At 49.0% G+C, this 25980-nt stretch overlaps 1 protein-coding gene across 8 annotated transcripts in view; it reads left to right on the plus strand.

Moving 5' to 3' along the window:
- Positions 1–25980, plus strand: part of RAD51B (RAD51 paralog B) — a 794823-nt gene that overhangs the window by 765081 nt on the left and 3762 nt on the right. For 3 of the 8 annotated variants that reach the window (XM_054449781.2, XM_063651723.1, XM_063651714.1), the window contains 2 exons: positions 11628–11716; positions 13112–21121. In XM_054449781.2, coding sequence (XP_054305756.1) covers positions 11628–11716; positions 13112–13126 — 104 coding nt within the window. In that variant the 3' untranslated portion in view covers positions 13127–21121. Of the gene's footprint in view, positions 1–2879; positions 2912–11627; positions 21122–25980 lie in introns of those variants that run through there. The other 5 variants (XM_063651710.1, XM_054449787.1, XM_054449780.2 and 2 more) reach the window with 5 other exon arrangements.

Below are 25980 nucleotides of genomic sequence, written 5' to 3' on the forward strand. Positions count from 1 at the left end.
AAAGGATGAGTTCATGTCCTTTGCAGGGACATGGATGAAGCTGGAAACCATCATTCTCAGCAAAGTGACACAAGAAGAGAAAACCAAACACCACATGTTCTCACTCATAAGCAGGAGTTGAACAATAACACATGGACACAGGGAGGAGAACATCACACACCAGGGCCTGTAAGGGGGTGGGGGGTAGGGGAGGGACAGCATTAGGAGAAAAACCTAATGTTGATAACAGGTTGATGGGTGCAGCAAACAACCATGGCATGTGTATACCAGTGTAACAAATCTGTACGTTCTGCACATGTATCCCAGAACTTAAAGTATAATAAAAAATAAAAAAAATTAAAAAAGAAATGTCCGACCTCAGCTGGTGGTGGCAGGTGCTGTGGCTCACTAAGGTCTGAGGTCCATTGGCTTTACCTGACAGGTTTGTCTACAGCACCTGCAGACCTGCCAGGAGGGGGTGACACTCTTCGGAGACAGGGTGATCCCCTAATAGTGATGTAAGTGGGAGGAGAAGCTGTAAAATGAGTTTAGGAAATAGAGACTCCCCCACATACTTTTGGGGGTCCAGGTAAGGGTACAATGTAGACCAGCTTTCATATGTCCAAATACTTGAAAGTTACAATCAAGCTAACTATTACATAGAATATGTTCTCTCCTCTTGCCTTGACAAATGCACCTTCCTGATATGGTGAAGGCCAAGCTTGAATTTAAAACCCGTGGACCCCTCAGAGTTCCACACTGGAATGTGGTGGCCTGGGGGGAGCCCGCCTGGGCTGGTTTCAGACCCTGGCTCCATTTAGCACTAGGAAGGGCCTTGAGCACACATGTGTGGGCACTCAGCTCACATGTCCAAGCTCCGCAGTGCCCTCAAGCCACCCCTGGTCACCACCTGAGGCCTATGGGTGTGCACACCAGTAATGTGGTCCACCCACAACTTGTCCTTGGGCTTAGGCTCAGGGAATTGGCCAGGGAACTCCAGGATCAGAGTGCACAAGGCACAGTCCAACGTCCAGCAGCACGGCATACGTGGGTCCTGGGGGCCATGTTCCTTTAACCTTTGGACATTTCACCCGCGGCTGGAGGTGAGCCAGAGCAGACTCCCTAATATGTGGGCCACAGCACCGGCCACTCCAGTCACCAGATGAGGGCCTGGTGGGGGTGAGCTTAGCCAATGAAAACCGGAGGAAGGAGCTTTAGAGGTTTCCTAGAAGAGTCCTCCAGATGCCCAGGTGCCCCCCCACCCCCCATGCTGGGGCTGGGTTTCTCCCCAACACCTCGTGCCTCAGGGTCATTCAGGTGTCACTGTCTCATGCTCCTGACACAGTGAAGAGCTTGTTTTCCTCCTCTCACACTCCCTGACTCTAACCCCCACCAACCTGTGCCACTTGGCTGGCCTCCTTGGCAGAAAGGTGACAAAAGGACACATCTCTGGAGAGTCAGATCCCTCAGCTGCCGGAACCTAGGACCTCCTTGGGGCCACATAAGCCAATGGCTGAGGGTCCTGATCTTGTTACTGATCTGGTTTCCTTCCACCTCTTATAGCCAGGGTGTTGGTGGGAGTCACTCAAAGCAAATTCATTAATCTTAAGGAAGCGGGAGCTATTACAATCGAGCAAGCCTCTTTGCTTCTCTCTAACGCTCATGCTCCCGTAGCATTGCCCTCCCGCCCCGATCAGCCTTCCCTATAGAACCTTACCTCCCAATGTTTCCTCACCTCCAGCCAGCTCACCTCTGCCACTGCGCTCCTTGCCTGCTCCCAACATCTGCTCATCTGCACCTACCCAGCTGTTCTTATTTCTATCCAAATCGCTTTTGTCCTTCAAGGTGACTTGAGATTTTATCTCCATAAAAGGTTCCCAACACTTCCATCGATTCTTCTCCTGCTTTATCACCTGTATTGTTTACCACCTGGACCCAACATTTGGCCCATGAATTATGTTCATGTTAGTACTTTATACCATATGGCATTTTTATTCTTCCATGTTATGTAGAAATCATAGAACTAGAAGAGATCTTAAAGACTACCTAGTCCCATCCTCATTTTCAGAAGATGAGGAAACCGAGAGAGAAGAAGGTTTTGTAACTTGCCAGGCAGAGCCCTCAGGGTTTCGCAGAGCTGGGCGTTACCTCAAATTACACTCAACACTCTTAGCCCAATCCAGGACTTGCCACAAGCTCTTGATGCCTCTCTACATAGAAGTCTGCTTCACCCATAGGATGCGGTGGTCAGGAAGGGCAGTTTCGGGATATACTCAACTGGGCAAATGGGGCCTTCCCATTTTCTGGCAGAACACAGCCCAGAGAGGTGCATCCCACCTCTGTATACTCTATTATTTAAGTTATTTGCATTTTAATAACCAGCAGGCAAAAAAGGCGGTGGTCACCTAGATTTTCTCAGACCAGCCTTGATTCCCTGCTGTCTCCCGTGGGGAATTTCAGGAACTCCCTTTTCTTCAGAGGGAATAAGCCCAATTCCTGCTTCACCATGGCAGGGAGGCCGGCTCCTTTTGCTGCCAATCCCCATCATCCCTCCCATTTCCATTGTGGAAGTGCAGAGAGCCTCTTAGCGAGTCTCCCCTCTGACTTTCCCAGGGGCTGACGAGGAGCCCCAGGCGGGAGGCTGATGGGCTAAACAAGCAACCAAGGAATAGCCAAACAGGCTCTAAGTTAGAGCCTATCTTTAACAAAGGTGGGATAAAGGCAGCAACAAACTAGAGGGCAGAAGGGTAGGGAGGGACTGGGAACAGGATGACCTGTCCCAGGTAAGGCCCCTAAATGCTAAGTAAATTCCCCAAGTCAAAATCAGCTGGAACAGGGCAGAGCAAACATTTTTTTTTCTCCCCCCGCTCTCTCTCTCTGGTTGTCCTGCTCACTGCAAGGAAGAAAAACAGAATAATGAGCCACGTTGGAGAGTGTCACTCGAGCAGCTCCGGAAAGACGTGGGCAGACGCCTGGCTGGGCGGCTGACTTTCTCTGTTTCTGGTAGAGATTTTATAAATATTCGGGGAGTTTGATCTGAGGCTGTTGGTGGGGAGGCAAGGAGAGCTGCAGAGGGGGGAGATAACTCAGCCCACGGGGGTTCTTGGACCTCTCTGAAGCCTGCTTTTCATTAGCGTCGCCAAGGCAACGGCTCATCTGCTGCAGATCTCATCAAGGCCCTGCAAAGCATCCACGGCACGTTACGCTTTGCGTTTCATAGTGAATCGGCTGCAATCAGTCTTCCTCCAGCCCCCCCCTTACCCCCATCACCTCCTAGCCTATGGAAGAGAAGATAATTAAAGGGGGGTGAAAAACTGCAATCAGAACTCTCCGAGGCCGGCACGGAGAGGCAGAGCTGCGATAGTCCTGTTCCGACGGCAGTGATTCGCCCCGAGGACTATTCAAAGCTGGGCAGTGATGAGCCTCAAGTAACCAGATGGACCTGTAGCAACTCCCCAGCTCAGTCTTCTTCCATGGTGCACACTCAGCCTTGATTCTTGTCTCCTCCCTGCCTGACCTAACCTTTCCCCTCCACACACCTTTATTTTTTACCAAGGCAAACATTTGCGGCGCGCCCAAGAACCTCACCAGCCCTTGTGCCGATCGGTTCCAGATGCCCGTGGAAATGCAAGCCCATGTGTTTCTCTGGTTTTAACCAAAGTGTCCAATGGGTTCTAAGGGTGATGTCAGGGGAGGTGGGGGCAGGCCAGGGAGTAAAGGGAGACCCATGTTGGCAAAGCAGTGTGAGAGCAGGTGAGTGGGCCCAAAGAGGAGGGCCAGGTGTTATGATCAGCACAGCCAGGTAGGGAATGTGCACAGAACACGTTAATTCGGCTTCACAGACACTCCCATTCTCAGCATGTACCCCATGGAAATCCAGTCACCCCCTTTAAAAGTTGGCTCCTTCCATGGCCGGGCATGGTGTTTCACCCCTGTAATCCCAGCACTTGGGGAGGCTGAGGGGGGTGGATCATCTGAGGTCAGGAGTTTGAGACCAGCCTAGCTAACATGGTGAAACCCCATCTCCACTAAAAATACAAAAATTAGCTGGGCGTGGTGGCGTGTGCCTGTAATCCCAGCTACTTGGGAGGCTGAGGCAGGAGAATCACTTGAACCCAGGAGGCAGAGGTTGCAGTGAGCCGAGATCGCGCCATTGTACTCCAGCCTGGACGACAAGAGCAAAAATTCTGTCTCAAAAAAAAAGTTGGCTCCTTCCAGCTTTGAGCTCCTGGGGCCAGCAGCCAGGGATCCTGCTCTCTGCTATATGTCAGTGTCCGGCACAGTGCCTGCGCATAAGAGGCCCTCAGTAGTGTCCCGAAAGAAGGAACCCCTCTGTCCACGCAAAAGAGGGGGAGAGTGGTCAGGGCACTGCAGAGGTTGGGGTTGGGCTTTCTGGTTGTCTTTGTAGCTTGTCTTTGTGCTGGAAAGCAAACCTGAGCTCCAGCCTCTCCCAGCCCCTCCTTTCTGTGGAATGCAGATCACCCCAGCCCTCCTGAAAGATTTGTACTCAGAGCCTTTGAGCAAGCCCTGGGAAAATGCAGAATCTCAGGCTGTAACTATGAGCTGGAGAAGATCCCTCCCCCAGCTATAAATGGAGCAGAACTAGGAACCCAAGACAGCTGGGCTCACACAAAGGCAGCCCCTTGCTTTCTTGCTTGCTCCTACTTTTCCCACTGAGCTTGGCCCTGGAGAAGCAAACCCCTAATTCCTCTGCCGGTCTGAGCAGGAAATTCCCATCAGCTTGTGGGAGAGGCCATATGAGAGAGATTTCAGCACATCCATCCCCGCTGAGATCCAGAACTGTATCAAGTCCTACCCCAGTCCCGCAGAGCAGCTTCCTCCTCCATAGCTTCTGAGCTGCACCGAAGCAGGCCTCCACCAGCCTTTGTTACCCAAAGCTGATGTTGGGTTTTTAACACTCAGCCAAGTCATAGGGAAGAGTAAGATTTACAATAATTGGGTACATAGCATAGCTGACTGGGCTGCACAGTGTGGCTTTTGGTCAGTTCTGGCATTCTGGTGGGAAAGCTGCACTGAAGAGGCAGAGAAGTGCCAGCCCAGATGGCAGACGTGGTGCATTTAAAAAGGCAGTGTGGTATAGATCCTCGCTCCTCAAAGTGTGGGCCTAGAACCTGCAGCAGGAGCATCACCTGGGAGCTTGTTACAGAAGCAGAATCTCAGGCCCTACTGAATCAGAGAATGGGTTTTAACAAGCTGGCCAGCGGACACAGGCACATTCGAGCTTGAGGCAGAGTGGAGCACAGGAAAGAATATATGGGTGCGTTCATCCCAGCCTTGTGGATTCCTAATGCCAGCTTTGTCACTCAGTAGTGTGTGACTTTGGGTAAGTTAAGCTCTCTCTCTGAGCTTCAGTTTCCTCCCCTTTACAGCAGAGATGATGTAACCTATTATAAAGGGCTGATGTGAGGCTCGACCTGGTACCAGCAGGCTCCTACCCTAGTCAATGTTAGCAGCACAGAGATGATTGCTCAGGGAACATCAAAATCCTTCATTTCCCCAAGGCAACTACCTAGGAGATGCAGCATCATTCCGTCCTCTTGCTATTTCACTTTTTTATTTTCTGGGGGGACTTATAGTCCCTGACCATGAACTTCAGAGCCAACAGTGGTAAGCTTTTCATTCCAGCTACCCCCGTGTGAAATTAAGATCCAGAGTGCCCCCAGAGGGACCAAGCTTTCTCGTGTAGAATAGATCGCTGTGGGTGAAGGAACTGAATGAATGCGGTCTGGCAGGGTCAAGTCTGGGGACAGGGGAGTTCCAGGAAGAGGAGATACAACACGTAACTTTCATAATGGATAAATGGCTCCTTGGCGGTTCCCCACAAGCGAGTAGTATCGAGTCTGGATTTCATTTCTTTCACCGTCTGTGAGTTTCCTTGAGAGACAGTAGGATTCTCTTGCTGTCATGGGGGTTGGAGTTTTAACCCACTTTTCTTTGTTTGGTGTTGGTGTGTTCTGTCACTACAGTCCCCTCCTGCTTTCCCAACCTAATGTAATGGAACACAGGGATGGACAAGCCACGAGGGTCTTCAGGGACCTCAACGTCTCCATAAATGCTGGGCTGATTTTGCAAAGCTGCTTTCCCAACGGGGCTTGGCTAAAGCTGCTTTTCAAGTTAGTTTTGTAGAGGAAAGGAGGGCAGGTCAGCTCCCAGGTACCGGTTGGGTGACCTGGGGCGAGTCCCTTAACCTCTCTAAGCCTCAGTTTCCTCCTAGGATGATAATGCTAATAAGAGAACCTCCTTGAAGACAGCCATGCATGTCTCCACCCATTCTGGGGATAACAGAATTACTGGCGGATTAAGTAACATGATACTTACAAGGAACATGGTACACAGAGTGGAATATGGTCAATAAATGGTAGCTGCCATTTTTGTAGTCATTAGAAGAGGCGAGCCTTGAACAGCTGGCTTCTGTTGAAAATTACAAACGAGAGAGTGGCCTACATTTACAAACAGTGAGCATAGCCACCCATTCCTTTGCAGGTCAGCAACTGACCCTCCCTTCCCCTGCCTTCACTTTTTTTTTCTTTAGCTGCCAGAGTTGAGACATGTGGCTCACCAGGCTACCTCAGTGAGTTAAAGCTTTAAATAAATACACACTCAAAACGGCTATCACATCACTGCCCCCATGACTGCCACAAGCCCCTCCCAACCTGCGAATGTCTCTTCTTCCCTCTCCCTTTCTCTGCTGCTAGAAGCCCGGCCTTGGCTGAGCCCTGGAGAGGGTATCTCCTTTGCACACATGCTGGTCCCAGGGGCCCTGCACAGGGCAGATGAGGGTAGTCCTGATCCCGTACAGACTCTCCTCTTCCTGGGTTTGTTAGAAGCCTGGCCAGGCCCCTAGTCTTACGACTTCAACAGATGTTTCTGCTTAAGGAGCCCTGGCATCTTTATGGCCTGTTTTTTCCATTCTTGCCTCTCTTCCTCTGTCCCAGCAACCCTGAATGCAATTTGGACTTTATTTTCTTTCTAATGGTTACAGGGATAGAAAGGGCTTCCCCCCCCCCTCCCATTTTCAGTTTTTGGCTTTTTTGTTAGCTCATCAAGCTGGGTATGTCTGTGTTAGCTCACACAGACATATACACACACAAACACACACATTCCATATGCATTCAGATCTGTACCTGTGGTGTGTATTTCTTAATGTTGCACTGACATTTATTGCCACTTCAGACCCAGCCATTTCAAAGCCTTCCTCCCTGCCTCCACCCCACACTTCACATTCATCCTCTGCCTAGCCTCACACAGGTCACCCTGAGCAGCCGACTGGGGTGTCACCCAGATGCTGATTCCAAAAACTAGTGCTGGCCTCTGCCTCCAGCAAGATGTGAAGAGCCTCAGTAACTCACCAGTCTGCCTCTGTGCTTCCAAGGAGTCTTGGGCTGACTGATGGAGTGAAAGCTGAGACTGCATTTGCCATGCATCTCTTCAAGCTCTGCCTGGCCAGCCAGTCTGCCCAGGCTCAGGGGGCCAAGTTGACAGCTGTTAAAAAAAAAGAACCAGTTTTTCATGAGCAGGCTTGAAACCAGTCTGGCCACCCCTCGGATCTACACCTGTAACTGCCCCCAGCTTGCCAGCATGGCAGGGTGTTCCCAGTCACCTCCCCCGCAGCGTTGGGGGTTGCCTGTCCCATCAGTCTGGTTCCCAGAGCAAAGGAAACCTGGCGATGTCAGGTCTTCAGCTTTTAGTCTATCTATGGCAAAGGTGCCTGGGGCTGGGACCTCTTTATTACCTCCTAAGCCTGAGGACTGGAACTGAACTTCTCACTGCAGGTATAAATAAATCTACCTGGAATCTTAAATGTTGACACCACCTGGCTGCCTTACCTGGAGTTAGACCCATTACCCACAAGAGGCCATCTAACCTCAAATTCTCTGTGTCTCTGCAGCCCTTCTTCCTAGGAGGGCAATGATACCGAATCACCTGTTACGGCATTTTCATAATTCAGCTGACCGTTCACTACTCTATCTGCCCATGATCCACCCAATGCTGACCATGGGTGGCGGGGCAGAGTGGCCTCTCTAGAATGTCTCCCCTTTAACACCCTCACCATGAAGGGGCCTTTACAGATGGCCCCATGAAGTTCTCACTAGGCAACTGCTCCTACCTGAGATGAGCCAGGCAGCAATGGAGCCCTCCACTCCCCTCCCGTTCCTGCCCTGCCCAACCTCATTCTGATGGTTTGGCCTTGTGCATCTCACTAGTGACTCTTTTCTTCCCTCCTTCCTATTTAAACAAATTAAAACTCCAGTTTTTCTTCGTTTATGTTTTGGTGGCTGAGGTGGAGCATCTTTCCCCCAGTGGGTTAAGGGAGGCTGGTTGGAGAAGACAGCAACAGTAGAGTGAGTTGGGTCCCCAGTGGCATAGTGACATACACAGGGACAGTGGGAAATGGAAGCTGGAAGAAGTCCCAGAAGTAGGAGCAAGAAGAGTGACTGTCCTCCATGCTGGGTTCTGCCAGGGACTCTGGATGCACTGAACAACAGCCATGCTAGAGATTTGAGGACGCCTCTTCTGTTTGCTTTACTCGTCACAGATTCATGTATAAAGACAAACAAGGGAGCCATCTTATTGGCTTTTCCATCTCTAAATAAATCCCTTCTGAATACACACCCCCAACGTGGATGCTATGGATGCTTCTCAAGAAACAACCATACGATGCTATGATAATCGATGTCCTTCCAATGACTCAAATCAAATCAACTTGAGGGGCCCGATGGGTCTGATGCTTTTCTTCCCTGGGCCTCTGCACCCAGCCAGAGCCAGGCCCCCTGTGTGTGTATGGCCGGTGGGGTGGGGGAGTTGCTTCTTTTCATTTTTGTGAGTGAAAATGAAAGGGTTCCCCACAACCAGCTGCAACAAGGATCTCTCACCCTGTTGCTAAGGAGTGGTGGGGTCCTGCTACCATGTGGCACTCTGGCAGGCCTGGGGAGATCTTTAGGGATCTGGAGCAGCCACTGAATGTGCAGTCCTAGCCCCTGGGATGTGGAAGTGATTGGCTGGCCACCTGGATGGGCCTCACAGTCCTACTGTCACTCCTCTTCTCTCCTTTCACTTCTGGATCCTGCTGGAGAAATGGAGCCCTGGGAAACTGTCTCACCACCTATGACTGTGTGGAGCTGGGCACAAACTCAGGAGGCAGGTGACTTCCAGATGGTCAAAGAGAAGCTCACACTCCTTGTCCTCTGATAGTCCTACTCCCTGAAGGATCTGGTCAAGCCATTCCTTCCAGATGGCCGTGATACTGTGTCCCCTCAATATTAGGAGGGGGGGATTGGATGTTTTCCATGAATGAAAGCTCCTAAACCCCTCCCCTGCAGCTAGGGCTGATGGGGAATGGCTAAACCCCAGATGTCTTCATTGCACCTTAAATGTGAGCAGGGAGGTGCAAAGGTGTATGCAATGGTGTGTGTGTGTGTGTATGTGTGTGTATCAAAGAGAGGAGTCTGTCACAGGAAAAATACTGAGTGGCCCCAAATGTTGTAAGCATATGCACCCCAGTTTTAAAATAATAACGATCATAATACTAATTATTTTGCTATCATTTGTTGAGATCTTTTTCTGGGCCAGGTACAGTACTTTGCACATATTATCTCATAATTCTCAAAATCTCTGTGAGGTACAAGTATCACTATGCAACTTTTCAAATGGGAAAACAAGCATGGAAAAAAAGTTGGTTCAGTTGCCAAAGATCATAGATCTGAGAAGTGGCAGGGCCAGGATTAGAATCCTAGAGCTCAAAGTTCTTCTGCCATATATCATAGAAGCGACCACTACATCGATAATGGTAACTGCCAACCCTCACTGTTCACTGGCCACATGCCAGACACATAGATTCACTTAATTCATTCTTACAAAACTCTGGATATATTCTTATTGCCTGATTGTATAGATGAGGAAACTGAGGCACAGAGGATTTTGGCATTGATTCCCTTCGGCAAATGTGATTTGAACAGCTCCTGTGTGTGTGCGGGGCACCGTGCTCTTGGCTCTGCGTGGGATATGGGACTGAGTGATACGTCATTCTTATGGTCTGAGATCTATCAGCAAGGTCCATGGCCATGGCCATCAGAATGGGCTCAGGGTGGGATTCCAGAACTTGAAATGAGGGACCCTGCATCCTAGGGTATCCTAGAAAGTGGAACATACCAGGTCTCTAGAGAAGGAACCTAGGCACAGAAGCAAGACAGAGTCCTGTTGACAGACTGAGGCCCCAGGTCAGAACTGGGCCAGCAGCAAGGGCTGGCGGAACTGGAACTGATTTGTTCCCACCTGCAGCATGGCCTCGAGGGCAGGACTCCAGAGCTAGGCTGCTAAGTTCAGATCTTCCATTCTTTAGCTGTGAGACCTTGGGCAAGTTAATGAACCTCTCTGGGTTTCAGTAGCCTCATCTAGAAAACAGGAATAATAACTGCTCACCTCATGGAGTTGTTCTAAGGACTAAATGAGTTAATATGTGAGAGGCCCTTGGAACAGGGCCGGGCCCATGGTGGGCTCTCTGGTGGGCTCTCAAGCTCTCACCAGCTGATGATCATTGGGCCCTTTGATGCTGAGTGGGCAGAAGCTGCAGGTAGGGGCCAAGTTGTCCCAGTGGCAGAGAGAAGAAAATTGTAGTAGGAACTGCTTAGGGCCTGTCTCTGTAGGTGGTTTGATGGGGAGGGAGAGATGAAATCCAATGGGACAAGAGGGAATTCACATCATTAGTATAAAAGGTTGGCAAGTGGGCATGAGACCCTTCCTTCTTAGTCTCCAGAGGCCAAGATGCAGGTGCTTGGCACCTGGGCTGGCTGGAAGTGGGGAATGTATCAGGGCTGGCATTTATAGTGATGCCACTATTGTCTAATTATGGGCACAAAGAGAGGCTCCCACTGTCTGTGCAGCCCCTCAGTCACCCAGGGAAGAAATACTGATCTATTCCCAGCATTCCCTCTGTCAACTCCCCACCCTCAGTCTCTGGCTTGGAAGAAAGACGGCTGGGGAGGGGGATGGAAGGCAGCCATGCTCTGTTGCAGTAAATCTTTCCTAGAGGAGGAGACGGCTGAGCTCATAGCCAGTGCCGGATCAGCTCAGAAAGAATCCTTTCCAACTCCCAGAAGACCCCTCAGTGGCTTGGGAAAGGAATGGCTCACTGGGGTACTTTGTTTGTGTATGTGGGCCTGTCAGGCTGGGCAGGGGTGTCTGATGACACATTAGGACAGCTGAAAAGAGAGGTGGGACAAAAATGTTTGCCCAAGGGCAGTCTTGTGATTCCCCCACCCCCCGTGCTCCCCACCCCCACACACTTTTGAGAGCTTGTTCCAGGACTTTTCATATGCATTTGAGACCACAATTTCCTCTCCCAGAAACCCCATTAAGCTATGAGTGAGTGAGGCGGTGGGGGAGAGAGAGAGGGAAAGGGAAAGAGAGACAGAGCAAGAGAGAGAGAGTTTGTGTGTGCACACACAAATACTTCTTCCCCACCCACATTCTTTTGCACATGTCTACCGTTATGTGCATTCCTATGCCATACCCCTTAAACTCTCTCTCCATCAGGTCTTCCTCAACCATCCTCTTCAGGAAGCGTCAGGGCCTCAGAGAAAGGCGAAAGGGCCTAGGCTTTGACTTTCTTTTTTTTCTCTCTCTCTTAGAGACAACATTTTGCTCTGTCACCCAAGCTGAACTGAACTGGGCTCCAGCAATCCTCCCACCTCAGCCTCCTGAGCAGCTAGGACTACAGGTGTGCCACCATACCCAGCTAATTTTTTAATTTTTTGTAGAGGTGGGGTCTCATTACGTTGCTCAAGCTGATCTCAAACTCCTGGCCTCCAGAGATCCACCCACCTCAGCCTCCCAAAGTGCTAGGATTACAGGTATGAGACTTTGCCATTCCAATGAGAATTTTGTCCTTAGCAATCTCATCCAATGGCCGCTGGAGATGTGTGCAGGGCCACAAGAATGAGAAAGGGGGCAATGGAGTGACAGGTGACCTGCTCAGGTGCCCCTCCCCAGACCAAATGTCCCAGGCACACAGCCCATGCCCTCCACCATGGAGTACATTTTCTCCCTGGCTTGCGGCTGAGCTAAAGGACCAGGGATGTGGAAACAGGAGGTGAACTAAGGCACCCTGCCACCCACTGTGGCAGCCGGAGTTTCTTGAGGCTGAGACAAACTAGGATCCAGTACCCTAGATTTTGCCCCAGTTTCTCCACTGAGTATTTACTCAGTGCTCCTGAGCTGATGCCTTCCCCTCTGCCTAGATGAACCACAGCATTTCGGTAAATGCCTCAGCATGTTAGGAGTGCTGGAACATTTATTCTCTTACCTCCCAATTATCCACTCTAATGGAGCAGAACACTTACATGGAAAATCCTAAACATGGAAGATGATTTAAAAATGATTCACCCTGGAACACATGCTTCCAGTTGCTTCTACAGGTTTACCTTGCTAAAGGCGTTTGGCTTCCTTTGCTGTTACAATAAGCTTGCCTGCCTTGAAGAAAAGGTGGCCAGGGCCAAAGGGAAATCAGTCAAGGGAGCCTGTTTTGTCTGAAATAATGCCTCTATGAACAAATGAATTGAGTATAACTGTCTTTTTACATCAGTGTTTCCGTGGAGTTAAGAGAACATCCAAGGCCACTCCTAGCTTGAATATATTAAATTTGTCCTTGTGTTTGGAGCAAGAGTTGTGAAGTCTGTCTGGCCCATCAAATGACCAATGGCTTTTAAGGAAGGACTAAGTGACTTATGACCAGAACAAGGGAGCAGCCTGAGTCAGTCTCCCCAATGTCTACATCGTGTTATTTATACTAGCAAAAAAATAGACACAACCTAAATGTTCGACCATATGGTATTAGGTAAATTAACATCTATATGATGGAATACTATGTAGTCATTAAAATTATGTGTCAGAAGAAGGCTTAATCTCATGGGAAAATGTTCACACCATATTATTCGAGAGAAAAAACAGATTATAAAGCAATATGCATACAATGTAGTAGTTCTGTAAGAAAAAAGTATTATGTGCATTTTAACTGGAAAAATACGTATAAAAATGTTAACAGTGCAATCTCTGGGCAATAAGATTATACTTGACTTTTATTTCTTTTTTGGAATTGTCTTTTTTTTTTTTTCAGGTTTCTTCCCATTAACGTGCATTTTCCCAAATCAGGGGAAAGATACATTAAGAAGAAAAGATTATCTGAGAGACCAGCAGATGTGTTTCCTGTTTCTTATCCCATGTCTATTCTCCATTTTATTTTGGAGATTCAAATTCTTCAGCCCTTTCCACTACAGATGCTTCTGGGGCAAGAGGCACAGAATATCTGATACCCTAAACAACATCACCAGGGGGAATTTCTCACCGACAGTAACAGCTTTGGAAAGGTTTTGTTTCTACCTGGCACTGGGAATTAATCGTATCCAAACTTTTTTTTTTCTAATCAGTAATGACCATCTCCAAGGGGTCCTAGAAGAGTTCCAGGGGTTCATGGAGGACAATTATAAACCTTGACAGCTGCTCAGTGGGTTTTCAACCATGGGGGTGATTCATCCCTTCTTGTAAGCCTTTTCACAGCACCCTAAGCTCAGAGTTTTGAAAATGTGACGAGAAAGAAAGGGGCTGGGGAGAACAATGGCCCTTCTCCTTTTATGGAAGGATGATGAAGGGAATTGGGAGGAACAAAACTAAGGGACTAAGACAATTCAGCTTTTTTTGTCTGGTTCATAGGACCGTGTTCCCCATAGAGTAATGCCCAATGAGTGGACGAAGGGAATAATAAATGAGTTCATAGAAGGAGACAGCTGGGCTGCTGTAAAAGCTCCTGCAAAACAGATAGGCCTGGCACACGCCATTTCTGTCACAGGTTTTAAAGAACCTATATAGCTTTCAGCTACACCTCCTCATCACCACCTCCTACAGAAGCAGAGTCAAGATCATGTCTCTTCCCATCATAAGGAAACAGCACTGTGAATGTTCCAGCTGTCCTGAAGTCACTAATCCTGTCAGGGGCAGACGTTGGCAACACACCCAGAAGGTGGTGGGGAGTGCAGCTGTCCTCCTGGCTGACTGTTCCAGCTGGTCACCTCTGCTGCTCCAAGGGTGCCACGTTACCTAATTCTGGTTCACGGTCAGATGGCGGCTTTTCTTGGCCAGCTTGTCCTTAGAAAATTCGTTCCCTTGTTGTATTGGAAAATTCCTCTTGTGCCTGTCATTGCACACATCAGGAGACCAAGGTTTCCATTTTCTCAGAAGAAATTAGCCAGCTCCTGTCATTGACATGAAGCCTGTTCCTGGAATTTTTTACTCCTCCTCTTAAAGGCATATTCTGGAAGAGGCAATCTGAGAATGGGGCCCGTGCTCTCCCACAGCGGAGAAATAAACTGAGACTAGGCCAGGAGCTGTGCACTGTCTGGGAGAACCATACCCAGTAGGGAGTGGCCAGATCAGTCCCAACACTGAAATTGTTTACTGTCATCCACTCCTGGTTGTTAGGGGACATTGAGGATGACAGGATAGAGAGTAGGGAAGGAAGAACCAGCCAAGGAACATTTTCCCTATAAAATGAGACTCCCACTACTCCTGCCCTTGTTAAGACTTCATACACTATTCCATAGTGTATGCAGCCATAAAAAAGAACAAGATCATGTCTCTTGTAGGAACATGGTTGGAGCTGGAGGCCATTATCCTTATGAAACTAATGCAAGAACAGAAAACCAAATACCACATGTTCTTACTTGTAAGTGGGAGTTAAATGATAAGAACTTATGAACACAAAGAAGGAAACATCAAACACTAGGGTCTACTCACGGGTGGAGGTAGAAGAGGAGGGAGAGGAGCAGAAAAGATAACTATTGGGTACTGGACTTAATACCTGGGTGATGAAATACTCTGTTCAGCAAACCCCTGTAACACAAGTTTACCTATGTAACAAACCGTCACATGTACCCTCCAAACCTAAAATAAAAGTAAAAAAAAAAAGGACACAGATGTAAATTGACCCTGATGGAGAGAACTCTACTCTATCCTTGCCAGGTCATAAAAAGGTGAGATATTTACTTTTCAAATGATTGATGCTGAAATGGAAAGGACTGTATCTCGGGGGCACAAACCCAACAGAGTAAATGAAGATCCTACTGCTTCAGCTCCCGGGATTTGCTAAAGTGGGGACCAGCTTAGAAAAATAGACGGCCATCCTGGAGACCCATGGCGGGCTCGGTCTGATTTTAAATCTAAATTCTGAAGTACAAGTAGCTTCCCAAGAAGAGAAAGCTACTTCTACATAAAGAGTTGGTATCAGTAGGAACTCCTTAAGCCTTACCTTTTTATTATTGATGATGATGAAGTGAAGCTTCCTGTTGATATCATTGTCAGACCAAGCACAGCACACCAACTCAAACCTCATTCATTCATTCATTCATGTGTCCTTTTAACAGATGTCTACTAGACACCTTGTATGTCCATGAACCAAATACCATGCTTAAGACCAAGGATTCAGAAATGTGTTAGCTGTTATTCCCCCTCCAGGAACTCACAGCCAGGAGGAGATGTACTCAGGGAAAAGGAGAAATCACAGTATAACCATTGTAAAATCCTTTCTGATAAAATCACAGTGTCTGATACCCCTGTTCCACATACATATAAAGAAACTAAAGTGTGGAGAAGAGAGGCAAGTCCCGAATTTAGTGTGTAGCGGATCTAGGAGTACAATAAGCATTCCTTGGTCTGGGGTAAATCCCACCAGGACTGTGTTGAGACCCAAATTCCTCTGAGTCCATGGGCCCCTTCAAGTCAGATGAAATTCCAAACAAGCCAGAGCCTAGCTGAACAGTTCCACGGTGCCGGGCTCCAGTGTGTTCTGGAAGGTTCTCGGCTGTGCCTCCAGAAGACGGAGGTGGGGAGGAGCCCCACAGGCCCAGGGCAGTGTCAGGTTCCCTCTTGTCTGTCAGCAGGCATGGAATAGCCTTTAAGAAAATGGAGTATTATTATTATTTGTTTGTTTTTACAGTGACTCAGTCTGTAGTAACTGGGTTAAAGTCCGCTTTGAGAAAAGGAGAACAAAAGACCTCCTGTTAGTGCTGGAAGTTTGCCTTTTAAGATATCACTGAGAGGAACTGGGAAGAAAAAAAAATCCCCAGCAGGGCAGAGGAAGCTGCAGGCCTTCAGGAACACAGCAGCACTTTGGAAAGGAAAACACGGCCGACTTTCATCTCCTGCGCCCTATCTGAGCTGGCCGCTCCCTTTGCCGCTGCTTTATGGCCCACTGCGGTGCTGACCGTCAGACATCAGCCGGTACCCTATTCCCACACTCTTTGAACACAGGGGGCTGCCAGGAGTTGTGGTAGTGTGGGCATATCTCCATAGCCAACCAGCCCCAGGCTGAGGAGGAGGGAAAGGATGTTGCCATACGAAACATACTACGTGCTGGACGTTATTCTAACATTACATATCATAACTCATTTCATAAACACCAAGGAGGCTAGCATCCTCCTTCTCCAGCCACAGCAGAAGTTGCACAAGGTGGAAATCTGGCCCTGCCCTGTTTAGGAAACTCATTGCAAGTAGAGGAACCATGGGGTAAGTAGGCTCCCAAATGGGTAGGACCAGATTGCTAGGTGGTCTCTTCCAGGTTGCAGACTCAGGCCATCTGACTCTAAGACCTGAGAACTTAATCCTACTCTCTTCAAATGAAAACAGAAAGTCAGAGGAAGACAAGAAAGGTTTTCTTCTCACGACCTCCCGTCAGATCAGCCCCATCTACATTAAACTTGTACCCGTGTCCTTCATCAGTCAGCTCAGTGGAAATGTTATTCTCACCCATGGCCACCCAGATCAGGAAATCGGTCTGGACCATGAGTGACATGCTGGTGTTGGCCTTCTTCACTATAATTATGAGAAGCTGGAATGTTCCCCTCCAAGCCTATGAAAGAAGGATGGAGACAAGAAGGAAAAGACAGAAGTTCTGTGAAAGTCTCAGGTCCTTCCTCCTTTCAGAACCACTTCACATAATCCTCTTCCTCCCCAGGGGCTCCCGAAAGATTAGGCTTCACTTGCAGGTCCCAGGCCCTGGCCCTGGAGAGTGGTTGGGCCTTTGGGGTCTCTCAAAGAGCCTAATCATTCTGTTTTCTGAACAAGTCATAGTTTTGCTGACTTCTGACCAAACACCCATTGAAACCCAAGAATGGAAGTGTGATTGTGGTCATCTATACCCTGTCCCACTACAGGACTCCCTGTCCCACGGGATGCGGCAGGCAGGTGTGGGAAAGCCTACCTGAGGAGATGGCCGAGATCATTAAGCAGCGGCCCTCTGATTTTCTGTACAGCCACTCAGTGACTTGGAAGGGATTCTTTGCACTAACAAGCAATGCCTCCACAAACAATGAGTTGAGGGGAAAGACTCAAAAGAGGCCGAAACAATGCTGTTTGGGATGCTTTTCCCTTTGGCTGGCCTCAGGGGACTGGGCCCCTCATGTAATCACGGGAGATTTAGGGCCTAATTAAACTCTGGCATTGGGCCAGCATGCTGGTGGCCCCTTGAGTTTCCCATGTCCACCCATGTCTAGGGTATTAAACTCTAGATTGGGAATGTGTACTGCCTAACTGATCCCACAGGAGCCAGCCCTCATTATCCAACAGGCTGGGTATTGGCAGCCCACAGGGCTAGGCATTGGCAGGTGCAGTCCTGGGGAGGACTGCGTGCCTTTAGGTTAATGGTCCCTACATCTGCACCCTCTGGGGCCACAGTAGAGGGCTTTGTGGATCACCTCTGCCATTGGGACCCCTGGCATTTCCTTCCTTTCATGGCCTGATAAAACACAAGCTCTGAGAGTTAGCAAGCTGATACCCTTTAATCATGCCTTATATTTATAAAGGCCTTTGTCCAGAGAACTCCAAGTGCTCAAAAATGTCAGTTAATTCACTCTCCCAGCCTCCTTTAGGGAAAAGCTGGTGGCAGGTGTCATCATCACCACCAGAGGTGGCCAAAGCATCTTCTTAGTGGGCTGTCCTGGATATTCTTTGCGTTTAAAGAGCATTTTGCTTCTGAGCGCATGTTTGGGTTTTGCACAGCCTGAAGCATAAGGATTGAGGTATTTCCTTACTTTACAGCTCTAGAGAATTCTTGTGTGCGGGTACCGGTGAAACACAAACTGAGTGACTGCATGCTTTCTTGAGTTTGGAAATTTTGTTATTGTTTGGTCTCAGCATTTGCTGGTAGTAAATAAGTAAGCAGAAGTAAGCTGCTTAAGTTCCCATGTAGTCCAAGACAGAGCAGACAAAAGACCTGGTCCCCAAGCCCCACACCTGGCCCCAAGATCCCTCTGGGATTATCTTGTGGCCACTCTCTGAAGCCTCGGACCCTGTAGTTGATCTCATAGCCAAGTCTCACCAGCAACTTTTGGAGGGGGGGGGTCCTGGCAAGAGATGGGTGATGTAGGAATGGCCTATCTGCAGAAGGAGGACAGCCAGGTAGGACATCTGCCTGGCTCTCCTCCTTCCTGGCCACAGACTAGCTTTGTGACCTTGGCTGGCAGCGTCATTTTCATGTCGGCCACAGTTTCCATGCCTATAAACACAATGATGATACCTGCCACCAACTTTTCCCTAAAGGGGGCTGGGAGAGTGCATTAATTAATGTTTTTGAGCACTTGGAGTTCTTTGGAGAAAGGCCTTTATAAATATAAGGCATGATTAAAGGATATCAGTTTGCTAACTCTCAGAGGAAGTACTTAATGGGATCAGGCCTGCATATGTTGATGACTGAGTTTCATTCTTCATTCAGATCTGCACAGGGCTCCCTTCACTCAGCTCTGCCGCCATTCATGTGGTATTCTCCTGTTCTTTCATTTCTATATACTCATAGTAGGGGGCCCACAAATGCTGCCCTCCACATGCAGGCCCACTACCTCCCCTCCCTCTTGTCAAACCCAGTGGCTTTTCCTCACTCTGCATTTTCCTTGTCCTTTCTAGAACATGACACTGGTCACTACCCCTCCTCATCCTTGAAAGTCTTATTCTGTGGTTCCCACAAGCCCAACAGGTCTAAACTGAAGTCATCATTGACCCCAAACCAATTCCCATCCTTACTGCCCTATTTCTCTTCACCATTCTCATGGGCCTGGATTCCAGGTCTTCCTCTCCACTGCCGCCCCCTCTGTGCAAGCCTTATTGTCCCAACCTGCTTGATCCTTTGAAAAGCCCATCCCTGGGCAGAAATGGCAACTGTATGTCCCTAAACTGCCCCCAAAGACCTCTCTGCACCACATTTGACCTCTGGCCCTCCTGTTCCCTAACTGGCCTTGGTCTCCTGCTCCCTTCCGTGGGCCGCTCCAGCTCTGCCCACCACGTGACCTGCCTTCCCGCTTGTCTACCTTCCTGTCTGGTCCCCAGACTCAGCTTGTACTCTTCCTCCCAGCAAGCTGTCTCAACTGCCTGGATTCCCCACAGGACACAGATACTCATATAGATAAACACACACACTAACACACAGACTCATGTAGACATGCACCAACAAACAGACACTCAGACACAGACATACTCATGTGGATATACAGACAGGCACACACATGCAAATACACACAAAGACATACAGACAGGTACATATACACAGATACACACACAGACACACACAGATACACAGGCACAGAGACACATATACTGGCATAAGCATACATACACTGACACACACAAATGCACAAACATACACACACAGTTATGATGTTCACACAAACATAGACATACGTTCACATACCCCTCCCAGCATCCTGACTGGCCCAGCTGACCTCCCTCACCCGCTCTGAACAACCAGCTCTCCCCCCTCCTGCCTTTGTCCAGTCCCATCTCTATTACTCAGGGCTCTCCAGAGAAACAGAACCAACAGGGTTTGATGCGGATAGATGGGTGGGTGGATGGATGATGGATGGATGGATAGATAGATAGAAAGATAGATAGATAGATAGACAGATGGATAGATGATGCATGATAGGTTGATATTAGATGATAGAAAAGCAAATAGAGTTTAAGAAATTGGTTTATGCAATTGTGGAGGCTGGTAAATCTGAAATCTGACCTCAGTCTTTTCTCTTAAGGCCTTTGACTGATTGGATAAGGCCCACCCACATTGCAGAAGGTAATTTCATTACTCAAAGTCTACTGATGGAAATGTTAATGTCATCTAAAGAATACCTTCACAGCAACACCTAGCCTAATATTTGACCAGATATCCGGGTACTATGACCTAGGCAAGTCAACACATAACATTACCCATCATGCTTTTCATCTGGTCAGCAGTGCTCGTATAAATCTCCTGAAACGTTGCTCTCACCACAATGCTTCCCTGCTCCAAAACCTAAACACCCATATGCCTGACATGCAATAGGGACAGATACATATTTGTTGAGTGAATAAATGATGAGGAGCCTTTGGGATGGGCTACACTCTGCTCAATGCAGCAAACCATTTTGAGGGCCCAATGTCTGGAGCTGAGGATATGACTATCAAAGCTGCTCTTACATGTTCCTCTCCCCTCCCTCTAGTATCTCAAGGCCAGAGTCCGACCCTCAGACATCTCTAATCCCCCATAGTACCCAATGGAGTGCCTTATATGGATTAGGCCCTTAATCACTTGTGGGTTAATTTTATTCTCTTTATTGATCCCTATATTAAATTTATCTGAAATATTATAGGTTTTTAGGGCCTCACTTATGAAATCATAAACTGTAGTGCCAAATCTGCTTCCACTTTTGTTTTTAAGGCACACATGCAAAGAGCTATTTCCACAATCAGGAAGGGTGGAAATAGCTCAGAACACTGACAGTGGTCTGTAGGGATGGGTGGCTTCTACGGGATTTTTTATACTTTTCTGTGTCTTCCAAATTGTCCTCTGTGACCACGTGTTGCTTTTACAACCATAAAACAAGTTATCTGTTTTTTTCATTTATCTTTTCGATTTGGGGGTCTGTTCTCAGCTCTTTTTTGGGGTCCCCATCATGCCTTCTGGCTTCCTTTTGAAAATAAGACTACCCGAGACTTCCTTGTAAAAATCTGTGAGGTCATAAAAGGCCAAGTTAACTGCAAATGGTTGTTCTGTTTTAATTCTGTTGAAGTGTCAGGTAACATGGACTTATAATAAAAGCACTTGGGGAGTTAATGATTACTGCTGTTGTCAAGCTGTCCCAAAGACAGAGAGGGAGCCTGGGCATGCCGCGTCTTGCCTTGGGCCGCTCCTTCAGTGTGTCCAGCCCTGCGGCCGCCCTGGCCCCCTGTCCGCATGCTGTCAGGCTGCCTCCGTGCCAGACGACCAACACCCAGCCACAGTGGAAACGACTGTTCCTTCAACTTTCTTCAGCCCCTGCCTGCTGGGGTCTCCGGAGGGAAGCGTTCACTCTAGCCCAAATGAAACAGAGCTCCAGAAAAAACACAGTGGAGGCCACAGCCGCCTCAGGCCCTGAACTTTGTATTTCTTAGCCCGCCAGGATTGCTGGCTGCTGGGTGTCATGTAACTCCCAAAAATGTGAAGGGAAAAACCAAAGAGCCTGAGAAGCGCAGACGTCTCCTGGCTGGAGAGTTCGTCTAGAAAGTCGCCTTTCATGGTGAGGCCAGGTGCACACGAGAGTGGCTGGAGAAGGTGGGGTGAGCCCAGAACAGGGAGGCCCGGCCCACTCCCAGGCTGAAACTCCAAGAAACTCCCCCTGCACAAGGCCACGCCAGTGAAGTCCCCTTCCTTCTGGAAAGGGTCCTACACAAATTGCTAGGGGTTCCAGTGTGATATTTGACAAGTGCAAAGGGCTGGAAATATTCTAGAGATTTTTCAGCTTCGTACAATTATTGGTGGCCACTGAGCCCATCTCACCTCCTGCGGTGTCCCGCCAGTGGCTGCACCGGCCAGGCGGGGCTGCCTTTTGTCCCTGATCCTGTCAGCCCTCCAGTAAAGTGTGCTTCACCAGGTGCCCCAGGAGAGCAGGGGGCCAGCTCCATGTCCTCATGGGTGTGCAGCCCCTCAGCCCTTCCTCGGCCCTGCCCGTTAACAGCTGTGACCACAGAAAATGCCCCAGCGGCAGCACCATGGTCTCTGGGGCTGCCCTCCTGCCTCCCTCTAAGTCATCGAATGTCAAGGTTGGAGAAATCTTCGTGCCCATGGGCCCTCCTCCTCATTGATGAGCAGAGCACTGGCTCAGGCTCCCTGAGGACAGGGCCAGGCTGCTCTGGTCTCATGTACTTTTGTGTTCTGGGAGCCTAGCACATGGTAGGGCTCCCTGAGTGGGTGGTCAGCGAGTGAGTGAGTGAATGAATGAGTGAGTGAACTAGCTCCTGTGTTCTCGTCTTTTCTTCAGAGAGTCACACTTTGGACAGGTCATATTTACTCCATCCCCTCAGCTTTTCAGTAAAATGAGCCCACCAGTGTTCATTTCCTTCATATAACCGCTGGCATCAAGCCAGCAACATTGTGGCTCCTCAGACACCCACCAGTGTGGCCAGGGTGGTGCTGCAGCCTCCCTCGCTCCAGCCCTCAAGGGAGGCCTCACTGACATCAGCCTCTGCATTAGTTTCTTATAGGGCTGACCTGGTCAAGTTTTACTTAAAATAACAGAAATTCACTCTTTCACATTTCTGGATCCGAGAAGTCCAAAATTAAGGTGTCACAGCAGGGCGAGTTCCTTCTGGGTGCACTGAGGGAGAGCCTGTGTTATATGTAAAACATTTATTTAGAAACAGAATGCTTGTTCCCTGGTGCTGCAAAGAAATGGCACTCGAACATAAATTTAATTCTCTCAGCAAGGCCAATTTTAGTTTCTGCAGAAAGGGTGCTCATCGCAGATGGAACAATGGCAAGAGCACACTCGAACAAAGGAGGGAATCAATTTTTATTCCTTACACAGTTTGTCCCTGCTACTGTGTCTTGTCTCCATTGGCTGGAGCCAGACCTCACAATCTAAACTAAAACCCGACTGGCTAACAGTTTAACAAGAAGGGAAACTTTGAAGAGGAAGTTTTACTTTCTACAGCCTGTCCCAGGCCTCCTTTAGCCCCTGGTGTGCTTGGGCGTGCACCTCCATCGGCACATATGCTCTCTCTCTCTTCTCATAAGGACAGTAGTCAGATTGGACAAACGGCCTACCCCACTCCTGTGTCTTAACTAATTACATCTACAGCGACCGTATTTACAAATAAGGTCACGTTCTGAGGCTCTGGAAAGCACATGAATTTGGGGGGACTCTATCCAACACAGTACAGCCTTTCTGCCCCCCTGCAAAGTTTCATCTTGCTCTCCACCTGCCCCTAACTTCTGCACCCTTTCTTTAGCTGGGGGTGGGCTTCTGGAATGCAGTCTCATTTGCCCGCTAGTCTAAATGTGGTTGGTAGGGGACATGCTGTCTGTGCCACTGTTTCCCGCCAGGGACATAGACACTCTCAGGATCCCTGAACTCTGAAGTCTAAACTGTCAGTCAGTGTCCCCAGCGGAAGCTGCACTTGAGAATCACCGGGGAGCTTTTAAAACACAGTGTGCCCTAACCACACTCCCAGGAACTCTGGTGCACTTGGGCCGGGTGGGACTCTGGCATGAGTATTGTTTGAAAGTTCATCAGGTGATTCTCATGTGCAGCCTAGGACCGGAACAACTGCGTAAGATGCTGTGAAAACAGCTCCATCTCACCTTCACCAGGAATATGGGCAGCTCACTGCCTAGTGAGGCTCAAATACCCATTAGGAAGAGCCAAGCCAGGCTTCTCAGGGTGGGTTCCCTGGCAACACTTCCCAAACTCTCCCACCAAGCTCCCAGAAGGCAGGAGGGAGCAAACACATACTCTGCAGAACCGGAAACAGATGGCAGTAAGCACCACATGTCCTTGAAGTTTTCTGTTTTGCTTTTAAAATTGGAATTTTTGCATCTTCTTCTACAATATCACCATCTTGTTTTACAACCTAAAAAAAGATTTCATTATGTTGACTTTTTTTCCTCCAAAAATATCTGAGTGTAGAAATGAGGCTCCGGAAAGGTATGCCATGTTTAAACTGTGGTTTTGTATGGTCCTTGACACACCATTGGGTTCCCTGGGGTTGCTGACTTTGAAAAACCCAGCCACAAAGGGTTAAAGAGGGTGGGAGCCAATCTGTTTAACCTTTGGAAGGAATCACATCTTAGACGAAAACCTAGGCACAGAGAAGTTAAGCAGCTCATTCAAGATGACACAGTTTGTTACTAACTGAGTCGGAACTGTACCTCAGGACCCACCTTTCCCACTGCACTGATCTGGGGCAACTGCTAATTTGCTGTGTGACCTTATATAGGTGTCTTTACTTCTCTGTGTCAGTTTTCCTACCCATAAGATGATGATAACATCTGATCCACCCAACTCCTTTAGTAGTTGAGGAGGCTCCGGTGTGTAGAGGCATGTTGAAATTAGGGAGTGTCACATGCAAACTGTGGCATGTCATATGCAAATTATGGAGTGTCATATGTAAATTATAAAGTGTCACATGTAAAGACAAGGCGCCATAATTTAAGTCCAGCCTCACACTTCTAGGTGAGGCACAGTGATTGCAGCAAGAGTGACTTTTCCAGGGTCATGCGGGCGGGCCACTGAGGGAAACACAGTGTAGTGCACCCAGCCCCTCTGAGCCCATGGAGAGGCTTAAGTGAGCTCCAGTGTTCCAGTTCCAGGGAAGGCTGAGGCCGGGAGCTCATGCCAGCACTTCTCTTTGCTCTCCATTGGTCCCAGCTTTTATCTGCCCAGCACCAGTTTGAAAACAACCTTCTTGTCCCAATCCTGAGAGTATCCTTTCGAAAGAGTAAGTAATGGAAAAATGCGTGGCAAACAACAACAATGCCAGCACCTTCTTTCTCCTTTCACAAGGCCACAGAGACCCTCCCCCACAGCCCATCTCTTCCAGAGGAAGTCTGCGGCCAGCCCTGCTCCAGACCCCTCCCTTGCCAGCCCAGGCCCATGAGGCTCCTCAGCCCACGTCCGCCCTTTTCTGTTTACACTGGGAGATGAGCTTCTGCCGAGCTTAAGTGCAGTTCTGGCCCTTTTGTTTGTTTTTAAGTCAAGTTACAACTTTGCTCCTGGATTTATTGCAAATTCCATTTATCTTCTTCTTCCCGGGGTCTCTGCACAAAGCCTTTGTGCCTTCCTCTTCTGCTGTGGACAAATACCATGGGGCACCAGGAAAGGACGGGGAGCACACAGCCCCGGGGAGGTGCACTCTAAGGGGGGCCAAAGCCATCCTGTGGGGTGCTGGGGAGGAAGAAGGGGGCTGGCAATGTAGGAGGAGGGGCTGTCAATTGCCCAGGAGGACAGGCCCGGCCCTACCTCCTGCCCCTTCTCACACAGGCCTCCAGAGGAAAGAAGAGCCAGGCCAAAAGGCAAAGAAATCCCAGACCTCAGGGGAAGGAATCAAGAAAGGAAGGTTCTGGTTTGAGTGGAAGGAGCCCGTGGCAGTTTCTAGCCAGGGTGGTATGAGGCCAAAGGTCCTGAGAGGCCTAAGAAAGGACACCGAGGTCTGATGAGGGTGGTAGGCCTGAGGGCTGGGCACGGCACATGCCATGGGAGACCACCCCAGGTGCAGCTGGGCACCAGCACAGCCTCTCAGCTTCCCTGCCGTTCTCTTAGGCCTCCCCAACCCTCTCCAAACACCACATTTCCAGAAACTGCTGATGAAGAGCAAACAACTCCAAACTGAAGCTCACCAGGGAGAGAAAGAGAATCAAACTGAGCTGAACAAATTGCAAGTGGGGCGTCCAGCTGTGCTGTTGGCTTGTCTCTCTAAGAGGGGAAGTGCTGAGGGCCTGTCCCCCACCGCCACCCCGAGTCCTTCCCTAGTGCGAGTTCCCTGGCTTGTGAGCACGCAGGAGATGCTCGGCTTCAGAGGGGCCTTGCTTGAGCGTGGTGAGGAAGTCCCGGGTCTGTGAAAGAGGAACTGCTGGACTCTCCCTGCCTAAGGGCCTGACCTAGAATGGGGCTTTAACCTCCCTGGAGGAGGAGAGCAGCTGCAGGTAGCTGGCAGCTG

The sequence above is a fragment of the Pongo pygmaeus genome, chromosome 15 (genome assembly GCF_028885625.2).
Source record: "Pongo pygmaeus isolate AG05252 chromosome 15, NHGRI_mPonPyg2-v2.0_pri, whole genome shotgun sequence".
NCBI lineage: Eukaryota > Metazoa > Chordata > Mammalia > Primates > Hominidae > Pongo > Pongo pygmaeus.